Consider the following 16,008-nt stretch of genomic DNA (forward strand, 5'->3'; position numbering starts at 1 on the left):
AAAAATTCAATGATCTGGACAAATTGGAGAAATGATCTGAGGTAAACCAGATGAAGTTTCAATAAAGAACAAATGCAAGTGCCTACATTTAGGAAGGAACAATCGTTTCACACATACAGAATGAGAAGAGACTGTCTAGGAAGGAGTATGCAGAAAGATCTAGGGGTCATAGTAGTACTATCAAGCTAAATATGAGTCAACAGTGTGGACTGTTCAAAAAAAGCAACGTGATCCTGGGATGATAACAGGTGTGTTGGAAAACAAGACATGCGAAGTCATTTCTTCGCTCTACTCTGCGCTGGTTAGGCCTCAACTGGGAGTATGGTCCAATTTCTGGGCACCACATTTCAAGAAAGATGTGGAGAAATTGGAGAGGGTCCAGAGAAAGAGCAACAAGGCATTGATTAAAGGGCTTGCGAAACATGGACCTATGAAGGAGGCTGAAAGAAATGGGTTTATTTTAGTTGGAAAAGAGAAGACTGAGTAGGGGAACATGTAGCCAGTTTTCAGTATTAAAAGGGGTCACCAGAGGAGGAGAAAAACTGTTCACCTAGACCTCTAATGATAGAACAAGAAGAATGGGCTTAAACTGCAGCAAGGGAGATTTAGTGGACATTAGGGAAAAGTTCCTAACTGTCAGGGTAGTTAAACACTGGAATAAATTGCTTAGGGAGGTTGTGGGATTCACAGGGTTTGTGGACAGGGTCCATTGCTTGTTTGTCCTTCACTCTTCTTTGCAGAAGAGCTATTAGTGAGGGATCTACTCAGGGAAACCGAGGAGACACTTTTTCCCTTTTAGTCGCCCACTTATTATTTGATATCTTTTCTTCTACTGTAAAAATTATTGTTGTGCAGTAAATGAAAATTTGAAAACCTGTAAAAAACAGCAGATCTGAAAGGCAGTTGAAGCATGAGGATTACTAGGAGTGGCCTTAGCCACTTTTGTTTTGTTACGAAGTATCCAGTGAGAAAGCAGCAAATTAAGTACTTTGGTATTTACAACTACAGTATCTCCTTATTTTCAATAGAAATATTTGTATATGAATCAATTAATATTTTATCAACTACTACAAACACACATTTCATAATTTTCTCTGGTTGGCTGTAACAGTATCCAGATGCCAAAGCATTTGAACTGTTTTCTTCCCTTCCAACAGCAACATCTGGATCCTTCCCAAGTAATTATGATAGTAATTTTGGAAATGCCTATGGGTTTGTCACAGCACTACATGTTGATGGAGTAGATCTAACTTCCTATATTACATATTCCATCAAACTCACCTTAAAACAATTTAATGCACTTTTCTTCTGTTTCATAATATGCTGGTTTCCAAATTCCTCAAAAGCTTTATGAGTGTGTTTATTTTATGAGAAAATGAATAATTTCCCATATACGGATTTTTAGCTACATTCTGAACTGGCCTTTGGGCAAACCATAGCCTAATAACTGTCTCACATGGTACTGAATTTATTTTGTAAATTAGATTTAAAAACCTTATAGCTTTGTGCATTTCTGTATGTCACTTTGTTGGCCATTTTCTTTTAAATCTAAGACCCATCAGTGATGCAATTACCACTGTTTCAGTTTTATTTCTTTATCTTTAATTTTATATATATTGAAATACTGTTAGATGCAACTATCTTCAAACCACTCTGCAGTTAAAAAAACCCCCATAATATTTTCTGATTTATGAAAGCGTCCCTCTCTGACCTCAAATAAATCGACAAGATGACAACCACAATGCCTTGATCTAATAACGCAGGAAAAAATAGACACGCACACACACACACACACACACACACACACACACACTTATATAAAAACCCTGACTGATATTACTGCTGCAGCAAAGCTAGGATAGCTACATGGCATTACAACATTAGGCTTGAAGGAACATCCCAAAGATCAAACACACAATGGAAACATGCAGTGGAATTGTTTTACATACATGGATAAGTGTGTAAGTCTTTGATGCCAAGCATATAACTTAATTCAATGGATGTAGTAGCTGAACAAAAAAAAACCCCACAAAAACCTACATAGTGGTAAACGATCTATGAGCAGAAAATGAAGAACACATGGAAGGAAAATGAAACAAATAAAATGACTCTGAAATGTGCAAGGTGACTTGTCTATACTTGAATGTCTGACCTGTTAGCTGGTCGTCGCCTGCAGCAGGGGCGATGCGAATGTATGGTGTTGTAAGCTGAGTCACGATTATCGCAGCTAAGGCAAAGGAAGATTTCCAGGTCAGCATGCATGAGGAAAAAAAAGCCAGACTGAAGCTATGCTAGCAAGAAGAATCTTGGTCAATATTATTGTCTCGAAGTTTTACCAAAAAAACCCAAAACCCAAACCAAGGAAACAAAAAACCACAAAAGCTCCCCTTCATCTTTTCTTAATTTGTTAGTTTGGTTATTTTGTGATATTAATAAGCTTTTTTATATAACCTTCACTCAGAAAAAGGAATCAAAGTGTATTATTTAGAAATTACAAAGCTGATTAACTAAAGACTGAGGCTTGGCTCCATTCGCCACATCATTGGATTTAAGCTACAAAAATTCAGTGCTTATTCAGAGGACTCCAACCTTAATTTGCCAAGGTAAATCACACTAATTTCTTTTTTGCTTTTTAAACTTTCACAGTACATTTTTCCTATGTTTATTTAAAATATCATTTTCCAGTACAATATTCTTCAATCTTTTTTCCTGAATCTTCCTTATAGAATATTTTGCAAATGTAAACACTTACACATGCAAGCAGTACTACTGACTTTTCACATGCTTTAAGTTAAACACGTGTGTAACTGTTTGCTAGATTGGGCCTAAACAAGTTTATATTCTCCCAGTAAAACAATGAAAGGCAAAAGTAGAATTCCCTACACACCTAAAGTATCTTGACTCTTCTTTATATAATCACTGAAATGTACAGCTGGAAGGGACCTCAAGAGGTTATCTACTTAAGGCCCCTGCATGGAGGCAGGACCGAGTATATCTAAACTATTCCTGGCAGGTGTTTGTTTTTGTAGGGCTGTACCAACAGATAAGTATTATTGTGGTTTGCAATGAAATCTTCTGATTCCTTGTTTGCCAGAAGCGCTATGGTTGTCATTAAATGGTTAAACACAGTATGGCACATGTAGATTAAGAAATACTTAACAAAATTAAAAGGCCAGATCCAACATGATGCAGCTGGAAAATGATGCAAAGAAAAATATTGGAAAATTAAAGTCAAGATTATATGAAAGATCACTAATTTACATAGAACAGCCTGGGTGCTATTAGAAATGTGGCAAGGAGTGAGGAAAATAGATCATCTACCATCTGCAGACAATTAAACTCAAAACTGCTGCTGCATAATATTTTGAAATACTCCTCTGCAACACTGAAACACAGTGCTGTTAGTAGCTGCTAGAGTATTGTTGCTATTGGATTTAAAATATTATAATAGCCTTTTCTCTCTCATAATTAATGAAAGCCTCCCAATGTGGCAAGAGCAGAATAATAACCTCTTTTTCTATTTGGTCTGAGAATTGGAATCCTAGGAGATGCCAAAATGGTCACTGTTCAGACATTGTAACAAGTCATATCAGGAAATACATTCTTAATATAATCAAGAATCATCACAACGCCGATAATTGTATAGTTAGCCTGTTTTGGTGTTTTTCAACCTTCTCTTCACAGATTCTATCATCATTTAGTTTAAAGAAAGAGCAGACATATGAAAGCCATTTTTGTTATCTGCATGAAAATCTATCCTGTTTTTATTTTAATTTTCTTATCTCACATAGGAGGCACCCTTCAGTCCTCACATTTGTATGCACATTGAATATTCATAAAAATAACAGAAGCCTTAATTTGCAGCACCAGAAAACTCTTCACCATACTTATATAAAAAGAAACATGGAGCCAATCCATCTCCCAGGGCAGCCAGTGGCAAGACCCTATTTGATTTCTAAAGGAGCAGGACTGATCACTTCAGTTATATAGAACCCGGTATGCTAATCTTAAAATAACATTATAATCATTGCAATCAGGATTTTTATATGATCTCTGACACTGATATTTAATATAGGTTTAATTTGTCAAGAGCTGATGCTTACAAGAGGTTTGTTTCAACTGTTATGCATTGACGATTTAAAATAATGGAATTACAAAGTATTATCCAGATAAAGACATAGAACCTGCATACACATGGGTATGGGGATACAGGGTTAAGGGCCATATTTTGTAAAAAGCCTTCAAATAAAAGGATATTTTACATACAAGACATTTTCTTCTTGTGTTTATGCTGACATTCCATTGACTTCACTCAGCACTACACGTACTTAAAGTTAAGTCCTTGATTAAGTGCTTTGCTGGATCAGGGCAAGAATGCTCTGAACCTGTCCCACAAATTATACAAAAATGAGAAAAGCATCCAATATACCATGGATTAACTATTGCAAAACTCAATCCACGTTCCACCACAATTTCAACTACATGAATGTCTTGAGGGATACCCAAAACTTTTGAATAATCTTAAATTGAGACACCTGGGGGGAGGGTGGGAAATAACGAAAAGGCTTTGAAGTCCATGATCAAGTCAAGTCCTGGATTTTTCCTATGGTGCAGACTTCAAAACCTGCTGGCTACATTCCTTGAGTGTAGACAGCCAGGTGGCTTTGCCAAAACCAGTTGGCTCAGCTGATCAGCAGGTAACCTGGGGTAATGAGAATTTGGAGGAGGATATTGACATGCTCCCTGGACTCCTTAAATTCCACGGAGTGGAGCTGCAGAAGCCTTCTACTCTGGTGGAATTTAGGAGAAAAATAGCAGCCTGGCTGTACTGCACAGCTAGTGTGTTTTACAGGATACATTTTATGATCCAGGCCCTGATCCAGGAAAACACTTAAGTATATGCTTAACTTTAAGCACATGAGCAGTCTGAGTTTAGTCAATGGCACTATTAATGTGCTTCAAGTTAAGTGCATATGCAAGTGTTTTTGGGATCAGGGCCTTAAAGCTTATGACAGGGTGCAGTGTAGTAAGAACTGTAAATGGCTGCAAGATTAGGTCTCAGCTGAGAACCAGATTCTGCCACCTATATTCCTAATTAATGACTAAAGAGATTTTGCTCTAGCTTTAAAAATCTTCAAATTTCAGTCCAAAAGGATGATTTCAGCACAAAATACGGATGCTTTGGAAAGACAGGAATATGTTAAAACAAATGTGATAATGAAGACTGTTTTGCAACCTTTTCTATAGGAAGCACAAGTGCCCGCTGTAATACATATATCAGCACAACCACACAACACAGCTATAATTGTCTAATAACAGAACTTTATATGTATTAAAATAACCACATTAGGTTGTATAGTTACAAGCAGTGTAAAGCTTTACTGACCCAGGAAAATCGCGGTCAGAGATCGAGCCTCTTGTCAGAGAGGCCTTTCAGTTCCTCAGAGCAGGGGAAGTGTGCATGTTGCACCAGCCCTTTGGATGGTTCACATAACACCCCACTGCATGGTCGATCAATTCAGCAGACAAGTGTAGACAAGGGTGTGAGGTCATGGCCCCCCTTCTTCCCCATGACAGATGAGGTGATTTGCACCTCAAGAATAAGAGGTCCTGCTATTCTACTTAGCAGTTGTGGAAAACCCAAGGGGTGAAAAGCTCACTGCACTTTAAGAAACCTTGCGAGATTCAGGCATAATCTGACCTTTAAACTATAGATAAAACAATTATATATTACATTTTGAAATATAAACAGACTCTGCATGTCATTTTGAGCAACCAGTGAAATTGCTTTTTGTTATGTCATTATAAGTTCAGTAGCACAGGAAACAATGCTTTACAGCAGCACCTCATTAAAATTTGGAACATTTAGGATTGCAAAGCCCAACTTGGGGAATTCTTGTTTCAAAGTCCTCACCTCTTATCTCTCTAACAATCTTATGGGCTTGACAAAGATATTACAAAGTACTCAGAAATATGCTTTCAAAACATAAAACAAATTGACGTGTTTAAAATAAGAGCTCCATTTTCTCAGTTCCCTTTCAACAAATAGGTTACTTTGAAATGGTCTCTTGCTATGAAAGCAATTTCATTGCACAAAGCAATTCTCCTCTCAAAATGAGCATTACAAATATTCCATCAAGTGGTCCAAATGACTGAACATTCATTAGCCATTACAAATAATCTCCAAATCATTTAAAAAATGTGTTTTGTAAAAAAAAATTCATCTAATCATTTATCATGATTTGTGGTGTAAATTAATCAATTGCTGATTCATTTATGCTACTGGAGAACAGAACAGTGTTTTACTTTCCACTGAAATTCATCTGTTGTTCTATGTTTCATCTGATTAGAATGAAGATATTTGAAAGTTAGTAATTATTTACTAAGCAATGGGCTCAGTAACTTGAAAACTAGGGATTTTTTTTCTCATTTCCAGATATTTGGGAACTAGATGAGAAGAGAGTGACCAAAATTCCATTTATTGTATTCCGGAGGGTGGCAATCCACCCTCAGTTTAAGTTATGAGGCACAGATGTGAGGTGTACATGCTGATACTTCTGTTACTTCAAAATAATAAGGGTCTCATCTACCTTGTCTAGGATGGAGAAAAAAGGACACCTGTGATTGCTGAACTGTAAAATCTCCACATGTTGATTCTGCATTGCAACCAGGACATTTCATTGTGCTAAGCTACATGAGATTCTGTCGAGTCACTTAACCTGAGATGTGTGATCCTCCAAGAATGGACTATGACCGATTGCTTATGAAATATTTTTATTGCAGGCTGTCCAGGCACCCAAATCCTTCCCTTTTCTACCTTTCTACCTCTAAATTGCCATCCCCAAATTTTCTTTCAGACCTCTGTCTTGTTATTCAGTGGAGGTACTAAAGAAGTGTGGCTACACTCAGATATACGCAAACCACCCCCAGTTTCCAAAGCTAAAGCATATCATCTGAGCAATATGACTAATCTTTTCTACTTGGGGATCAGGATTATAGCTATTGCTGTCTGAACTTGTATCTCCTACTGGACAGTATAATGTACTGGCATTGAAGCATAAAGAGCTGGTCTGTGAAGAGCCTCCACTTTTCTTTTATAAAGCAATTCAGACAGCAGAATTGCTTATAAGGAAAGAGTAATTTTTCATTATTCACCTGTGCAAGCAGCTAGTGGGTACTCTGTTATCAGCATTTTAACAGTCCTATTATACAAACAAATATACAAATGTCAAAAATACTTATTTTGAGATCATACAAAAACCACAGAGTATGTTTAAAAAGAAAACTTGTTCATGTAGGCAACTAAAAATGTATAATAAATTTGTGCTTTAGTAGAAAATTTCCTAAGTCTCAGCGGAACATGTGAGTGATTACTTTAAAATATAGCGTCAGGTTCAGAGATGTCCTTTTAGCTAAGTAAACATTTCTGGAGGTTTGCATAAATGTATGAAAGAGAGGTCAACAGATTTACATCCAGAAAATTTGACACGATTTAATCATACCTTTTGTGGCCACCCTGACGCAGTCAATTTTGGTTTCCTGTGTCAAATAAAGAGGAAAAAGGTCATTTCTTGTGCTGTGTCCAAAACAAAGAAAACCATCTATTGTTTTATTTTTAACCTGTTGATAAGATCTAAGGAAACTGTCCATTCTGTGTGTTTGATCACATATTTAACAGTTTCCAAAATGACTCCAATGCACTTTTCATGCTATGGACAACTAAAACACAATACACTTGGACATGTGCCATCAATACATCACTTAACATTCACCAGAAAATTAAATAAATGTATAGGACGTGATGTATGCAGCATTTTTTCTCTGGTGATTCATTTACCTTAGGAGATTTTTCTTTTTCTTACAAATACAGTACTAAGCATCATACTAGACAATTTAAGAAAGAAAATAATCAATGGTGTTCAAATTTCTGTACTGCCAGTGTACTGTGAAAAAATGGCCATTATGGTATCTGGCAGAAAACATTTCTAGGCTGTCAACGGAGACAGCCAAAGCTTATCAGGAATTGAAGGGTATTTCTGCCCAGGAAATGGAAAACAATTCCAGGAAGAATCAGCCAGATGAAACATGATCTGCAAGGGCCTTTGTACATTCTTCTCATTTCAGTTCCATCTACTTATTTTCTTTTACTGTCGCAGGAGGTAGGGGGGAGGAGAGTCTGTTTCTAATTCAGTCAAGACAGGCAAAAGTGAAAATGGAAGTTCAAACTATTATAAACCAAGGTAATATGATTGGACAGGCCAAGAATACACGTGCTATTAAAGCAAAAATCAAGTTTGGCTTGAACTTAACCAAAGTATCCACAGTATTTGCCTCTTTAAAAAAGGCAGCTAGATAGAAATACTAACCAACTTTTGGAAGCATTAGTAAGAAATGAAAATAAAGCAGAACGGTAGCATTACTGGCAATGATGCGCTATCAGACCCACTCTCCATTGACAAAAGTATGCGGTTTCCTCCTTTCCCTTTTCTGTCGTTCTTAATAATTATGCAACACTGGTTATTAAACTGTTATTTTTTAAACTCAATTTGTTAAATTTCATGGTTTTATTCCTTCTCTTATTAGCAACTACACTGAACAATACAAAGTCCAGAACCAACAATCTGCTTACACTCTAATATTGCATAAGACTACACCTGTCATAAGACTTACCCCATTGGCTCTGCTAGCAGCTTGGAAATAAATGCTGTAGCTTTTATGAGGTAGAAGAGGAGTGTTCCAGAAACCACTGTAGGTTCTGTTATCACCAATTGTAAAAGGCTGAGCAGCTTGAAGACTGTTGGCTGGAAACTCTGCAGCAAAATAGTAATGAGAGTTCAAAAGCGAAGCATTCTGGAAGTGAATGGGCACTGGGTAGCATTTCAGGATTTCAGTTGTCTTTTTAGTCCTGCGAGGGCGCTCTTCCTCAACAACTATTTGATAGACACTAGGAAATCGGAAAAGAAAGAATGAGAGAAAATATGGGTTATTTAAAGACATCTGAATCAGCCAATTCATTATGAAATCACATCATCACACCGACAAATATTTATGGAAAAGGTGATAACAGCTGAAGGCCAAGGACATAGTATAAAAACACTGTCAATACTCAGGTCTAGAAATTTATAGTACACATCCCCTTCCACTCCCAAATAACCTCATTTCTTCTTGGAAAATAAAATTGGCTGTGAATATCTAAGACTTTTTATGAAAAATAATGCAGAATACTTCCTAGTTGGAACATACATGGAAACGTATTTGATCAGTATTAAAACGTTGAGCAAGTATTTTATTTACAAAAAGTAGATAAGAGGCTGTGGATTCAATCCTTTAGCTTGTTAACTTGCATGGAAAAAAAAGCACAACTATCAATACAGATGAAGAAAGGTGAGATAAATAGAAAAAAAAAATCAGCCAGGGAATCATATTTGCTTAACTGTTGGCATTACAATTGCTTATGAAATATATAATAAAGTGAAAATCTGCTTAAAATTTTTGTAGCAGATTGTTATTGAGCGAAAAGAATATATTTTTTGATGACTAAAGTACAAAAGTTGTTTTACATTTATTTTGTTAGTGAAGTTTGGTAAGTCTGATAACAGTGGGGAAACAGAAATCCCATTCACAAATACAAAACAGAAACAAAATACTAAATAGTCTAATTGCCTAATTCTGCATAAATTTTTTGTTAATAGTGAGTGAATAAATTCCCATAATTGTACAGTTGTCATAATTCTGATTCATCAAAGCACTTAAGCACATGTTTAAAAATAAGCATGTGTTTAAGTCCATCTGTATTCTGCAAAGCAGTTAAACGTGCTAAAGTGCTTTGATGAATCAGGGCCTAGAAGAAACTGCCCATCTTCCTCAAATATAAAAGCTCATGGACATTCAAACAGGAACTGAGGAAACATTATTTCTGAATGTACATGAAAACAATGAAATCATAACATTCTTATAATTGTTCAAAACAGTGAGATAGTGCTTCTAAATTTCTCAAATGGGAAACCCATCTCTCTAAAGAGGATTTGGTTGCAACTTTATTGGTTCCCTGAAGACTAATGACTTTTGATCATTATTCATCTCCATGAGGAAGACAGTGATCATAGATTGCAGGAAGGGAGTTGGTAAGGCTAGCTACAGTATGTTTAGGGTAGCTAAAATGTAATAATTGACTGCATTTTCTTGTGTAGTTTGTATGTATTAATACATGAATTACATTTTAAGTATATAATTGCTACAAAGCCACAACATTACGTATGCTTTTGGAGAATATAATCCCCTGATAAATTAAGATACCATATTTTGTTCTGATTATTATTAATTATTTGTATTGCTATAGCACCGAGGAGTCCTCGTAATGGACCCAATTGTGTTAGGTGCTGGCTCTGCCCCAAACAGCTGATTAATAGTTTAAGACCAGCACTTTTTTTTTTTAAACTGGTCCAGCAAACATTTGTATTGGACCACCAAAGGATTTCTACTTCTAGTTGGTCACATTTTAAAATCACAGGACTCTGATTACACTCTTGCTTTTCCCTCAATTTCATTTCTGACATGATTTAGCAACTGATATGAGTTTTTATAGTTATAGATCATTGCTTTATGCTACTTGGAAGTTAGAAATTCATGCCTTATACTATTTTAAAAGGTAAGTATCCATGGTTCTCAGTGGTGTCTGATGCTGTTACTGATGGACTGCAAAGCTTTGGACCTTACACTTGTTTTGGCCCTTCAGTCAAACAGTGCTATTTCTGCACCAGTCCAGGACCAAAAAATCCAGGACCTTGGAACAGGATAATTTTAAATGCCTGCTTGAGTTTTGTTTAAAATAAATATTCTTTTCATTTTCCACACAGCAATTATAACTGGAAATTGTAAATGTTTTAGAAACAAAATTGTCATTCACTTGTGTCTTCTCTCTGGCACGTTCGTATCAGTCACACTACATGCACTACTCCATGTATTACATTGTCAGTGCTTTCCATCGAGTCATCTTCAGGTATATTAAAGAAAGAACTAAGTTGACTGGAGCAATTCCCAACCCAAAATGTCATTTCATCCTTACTTCACAAGACAAATTAGATTTGCAAGCATCCAGACCTCAAATCTATTTGCTCTTTAATAATTTAAGAACTGAAAGGTCAAGCAGCTCTTTTCTGCTCCCCTTTATCAAAGTCCAAGTGCTAATGAAAAATATCTAAATCCTATCTGCTGCCTTTATGAGTAATGTTTTACATTTGTATAAATGAGATCATCTTGCTAATGAATTTTATAAATTCACCAATTACAATTATAATCCAAAACCTTGCTCAAAATCTCACTGTTAAAACCACTTTCTTTTTATATGTAACAACTGAATTGCTAATACTGAACAGGGATCTTAAGGTTCAAGCTTAGTGAACTGAGCAAGCACTGAATCAGAACTTTATTTTTCCTCTAATATATTAGTCATATTTTCCATTTGTTTAATGTTGCATTATTCCTTTTCCATTCATACATCTACATTTTAACTAGAATAAAATCTACCTACCTGTGATATGAAAATAAAACCTACACTGAAGTAGACAGCGCAAAAAATATACTAGATATTGGTATAACTAACACTAAACTTTCTTGACAAATGAAATTTAATTTTAAGTTTAGTTTGTGCTATGCTTTTCTACTACAAGACTCTAAGGCCTCTGTAAGTAGAATTCAAAAGCTCATTTTAATTAGAATGACATGATATTTAATCTAGAGAAGAGCATCTGAGATTTTTCTTTAATTTGAGGATTCAAATGTTATGCACAATTTTGAAAAACGTGGGGAAAACAATTCTTGCAATTTTGATTTTTTTTTAATACCCTCAAACGGGTTCCAAACTTAAACAATTAAATTATATATATGATGGTCTTGTGTAGCCTTTTGGGTATTGGATAAAATACTTACTGGTTTGGTAATTTTAATTTATTTGGCTTCTCACAAATTTATTGAATTCTGGGTTGCTTAAACTAAAGTAGACACTCAAAACTTCTCCTAAATTTCAAAATGTTACCAATGAAAACCGAATATCAAGTATAATAAGAGGTAAGAGAAAGAGGTTAAACACAGCAACTTATATTATTGACAATATTCAGAAGAATGAATTAAAGAAGTACGGTAATTCATTAAGGTAATTAAGTACATGCTTAATTTTAAGTACGTGAGTTCATGTGCTTAAAATTAGGCATGTACTCAAGTACCTTGCCGAACAGGGGCCTTAATGCTTAGGCGTAATAAATCAAATTGTAATTATAACATAATATTACAAAGCAGCAAACTTATTCTGTACTTATTCCACTCAAAGAAGAAGTTTTGATACCAGTATGAAACTACAGACCCTTAACAAGTCTTTACAATTTACTAGTCTAGCTTTACGTCACCTGAAAACAATGGAACAACCAGTTCTAGTTCAGTCAAAAGTAATTCCAAATTAAAAAGAGCTTAAGCAATTACTATTACTGAATGCCAGTTCCCAATTTCTTAAACAGCCTCGATGCTTTCAACTGGTTGAATCCATCAGATTTTTGTCTGTTTAGAAGAAAGATATTCCTGCAATTAAAGATGTGGATATTTAAATTCCTGTCACTTGTGTCCATATGTCTGAAGTAAAAAGAGGAATAAGATGATTTACAGAAGTTACAAGTTCCATAGGCTTTGTCATATCTCTATGTTCATAGGATGGTCAGTGCCTCATGACATGCAGGAAAGGGACTGAAAAATGTAGTATTCAGTGCTAATCACCTGCTGAGTCTTGAACAGTATGATCCCGCTACAACAAAATGATGGTACAGGAAAATGGCGCCTTTTTATTGACTTGTAAAGTAAACAACTCAAACCTTCTTAGCCCCTTCTAGGCAGCCTCTCTGCAGTCACTTGCAGCAAGTCTTTCCTCATCTTTGGCTAGCGCAGTTACAGGCAACAGCAGGAAAGCTGACATGTTTTATTCAAATCTGAGAAAGACTAAATATCCCTGTATCTTATAGTGGATGTCAGAGGGCTAATGGTATATTTCACCTACATTCTAGTGAGAGGAGTCGTAGGCAGATATACCTCAATAGCTGTAATTGAGGAGATAAAAGAAGGCTCAGTTTGAGACCCTAGAGATATTGCCAAAAGTTAATTCTCAGGTGGCCTAAATAAACTACATTTTCACAGGCCCAAGTCCACCGGGGATGGCATCTAGCTTTTAAGACAAAACCCTTAAGCCTTTTTATGACTGCCAAACTGTTTCGCATGAATAGTCTCAAAGACTTAAAAGTCACGGTTTACAAAGGGGATTTTCTGGCAAAAATAGATCCAAGCAAAGCCTTCCTATGCATACAAACAGGAAAGGTTCTCTTGTAGAGGAGTACTGTATCAGTGGAAGGCAAAGTTATTTTGCCCGTGTATTGCTACAAGGGCATTCATTACAAGAGTGCGACCCAACTATTTGTCTCCCAAGGGCCCTGAGAGTTAAAAATGCTTATTTACGTAGATGGTATCTTAGTTGCAGAAGAGTCAGAGGAGCTCTGAAGACTGCATATTCTGGCCACAGTTCATCTGCCATGAATTTTAAGGTTTCCATTAAATACAGAAATATTTAGTTTAGACTTTCTAGGATTCAAAGTTGATGCCAGGAACTTGGCCCTGAACAATCCAAAAATAAATGTGTAACAAATTAACATCCAGAAATGATGTCTGCTCCTTCTGTCTCCAGAATTAGCACAGCTACTGAGGTCTCTGGAATTAGCTCACCATCTTCTTTATGACTCTATTACAGATACATCTTGATGAAAGGAAATGGGAAGCAAACCATTGCCTCTTAAAGGCTGCTTGGTTACAAAGTCATGTATGGATAGTTAATCTGTTTATAGAAGGTAAACTGGCTATGACACCTGCCAGAAGTTTCTCTGAGAACAAACTAACAATGCTAAGTGAACTTCTACTTGGAAAAACCTAGACAGAGTACAGAGATCTCAGGACAGCCGCATGCTCCGGATCTCAGACTAAAGCACATAGGTCAGAGGAATTTGGATGCTTTGCTTAACTAGGAAACTAATAATTCAAAATATTACAAAGACAGGGACAGAGAATATGATCACTAATGAATTCCCTGTGGTCAAAAGTCAATTGGATAAAGCATTTCTGAATCTACAGATATTCTTCATAGAGCCAACTATGCCAGACTGGAGTTGAATGTCTTTGCCAGGCCTTACAAACCCCAAACTCTGAATTTCTCCCCCCAGATTCCCATTTACAGCTGAAATAGGCAAAGATTCATTCTCACTTCTCCTTGGACAGTCCCACAGTTTTTCTACTTTCGTTCTCCTATAAGTATACTCAAAGAAGAACTAACGTAAGACAGGCTTGACTAATATCACTTGATCCTAACGACAAACTGTTCATACTATAGTTTAATTCTTTCCTATAGTATCCTGACAGATGTATCCATAGTTCTGGAGAAACTAAGCACACTGATCCACTGACAGAGATCAAGGACTTCTTAGTCTAGGACTCTTTAACAATAACATACCAAATTATAATAGAATCTTTGCAAACTGCAGGCTTTCTATCAAACTCCTGCTTTTAGGCTACATTATCATAATTTATCACTCAGGTTGCTGTAGCTCCCCAAATTTGAATTTGTTTGTGGGCAAATCAAACCCAAGAGGAAAAATAATCCTTTTCATGAATTAGGCTTCTAAACACTGATTATTTAGAAAGTAGAGTGGAACCTGTTTAACAGGTAAGTGGCAGAGGGCAGTTTACAAGCATTCTCAAAACACGCAGTATGCCACTGCACTGGACTCATTTCTCCTGAGGTCCCTTGAACCACAGTTGCCTCGCTTGCCAACCCAATAGAGCACAAATGAGAGAATTATTTAGTAATATGTTGCTAAATCACTTAGGGCATGAATGATGGGGTGTACAAAGCCCACACTGGGCTAATAAGGGGTTGAGGAGTTTTTCTGCGCTCAGCCAGCCCCGCCCCGCCACACTTGCAAAAGATGCACAGACTGGGTAGGAGGAGTTAAAAGGGAGCAGAACAGCTCACTTGTGAGCAGGCCAGGGAAGAGAAAGGACCTTTACCTTGCAGCACCTGGGGAAAGGCAGGATCTCTCATCACCAACGACCTGAAAGTCCCTCTCTGAGGGAAGGGAGAAGCTGCTCCTGATAGACCTTGAGAGGGAGGCACAGACTTAGGCTATGTCCTCTCACATACTAACCCAATTTATTTGCGTGGATTCCCCGTGTTTTCTTTAAGGACTATTCCTGAAAGACTTGGAAATGACCTGGCCAGAGGGCCAAGGCACAAGAGGAAGCAGCTGCCACTCCAAGAGGAAAAGAGTTATCATGCCATGCCCGAATGCGAAGAAGTGCCATTTGGTAAGCTGATCCCCTTCATACTTTCCTGTTACATACTGCAAATGGACAACAGTCAGGTGGCCCAGGCAGGGCAGCCTTAAGGTGCTCCTGGATGTCAGGCCCTTTTATCACCCTCACAGGGCAGCTTTGGGCCAGAGCCAAATGGAGTGGGAGGGCCTGGGTTCCCATACATACCCCTCTCCATGTCAAAGGGCCTAAGCTCCTGAGCAATGGGCATCACTCCCCACGAGTGAAGACCATCACAGTAGGTCTTCACTGAACAGTTAACACAGGTTGTTACTTGGGTTTTAGCCCAACCTTCCCTACCATCCATAAAAAACACTGACCTGGGATTGGAAGTGCTAAGCCTGGGCTAGCTGAACTGGGTGTCAGTTTGGGGGGTTAGAATCTAGGCTCCAGTTTAAGTCAGGCTGGAACCTGCCCACTTTGCAGTGCAAGCTAACTCACTCATGGCCCTCCTGCTGATGGCCCTCCCTTCCCACAATTTCCCCCGAAGCACAGACAAGTTCTTCTGCATTAGACACAAGAGACTGGGAAAGAATCCTAGAGCATCTCAGCACAAAGAACCATGGGATGTGCTACCAGACACACATGGACAAGTGCATAAACCAGGGGTCGGCA

General features: G+C 37.2%; 1 protein-coding gene across 9 annotated transcripts in view; it reads right to left on the reverse strand.

Annotated features, from left to right (window-relative positions):
* Positions 1–16,008, reverse strand: part of PTPRM (protein tyrosine phosphatase receptor type M) — a 766,944-nt gene that overhangs the window by 261,780 nt on the left and 489,156 nt on the right. For 6 of the 9 annotated variants that reach the window (XM_032777081.2, XM_032777080.2, XM_032777086.2 and 3 more), the window contains exons 12-14: positions 8,671–8,944; positions 7,503–7,539; positions 2,153–2,227 (exon numbers count right to left, since the gene is read on the reverse strand). In XM_032777081.2, coding sequence (XP_032632972.1) covers positions 2,153–2,227; positions 7,503–7,539; positions 8,671–8,944 — 386 coding nt within the window. The remainder of the gene's footprint in view (positions 1–2,152; positions 2,228–7,502; positions 7,540–8,670; positions 8,945–16,008) is intronic. The other 3 variants (XM_032777089.2, XM_032777088.2, XM_032777087.2) reach the window with 1 other exon arrangement.

This window comes from Chelonoidis abingdonii, chromosome 2, assembly GCF_003597395.2.
Source record: "Chelonoidis abingdonii isolate Lonesome George chromosome 2, CheloAbing_2.0, whole genome shotgun sequence".
Classification (NCBI taxonomy): Eukaryota; Metazoa; Chordata; order Testudines; family Testudinidae; genus Chelonoidis; species Chelonoidis abingdonii.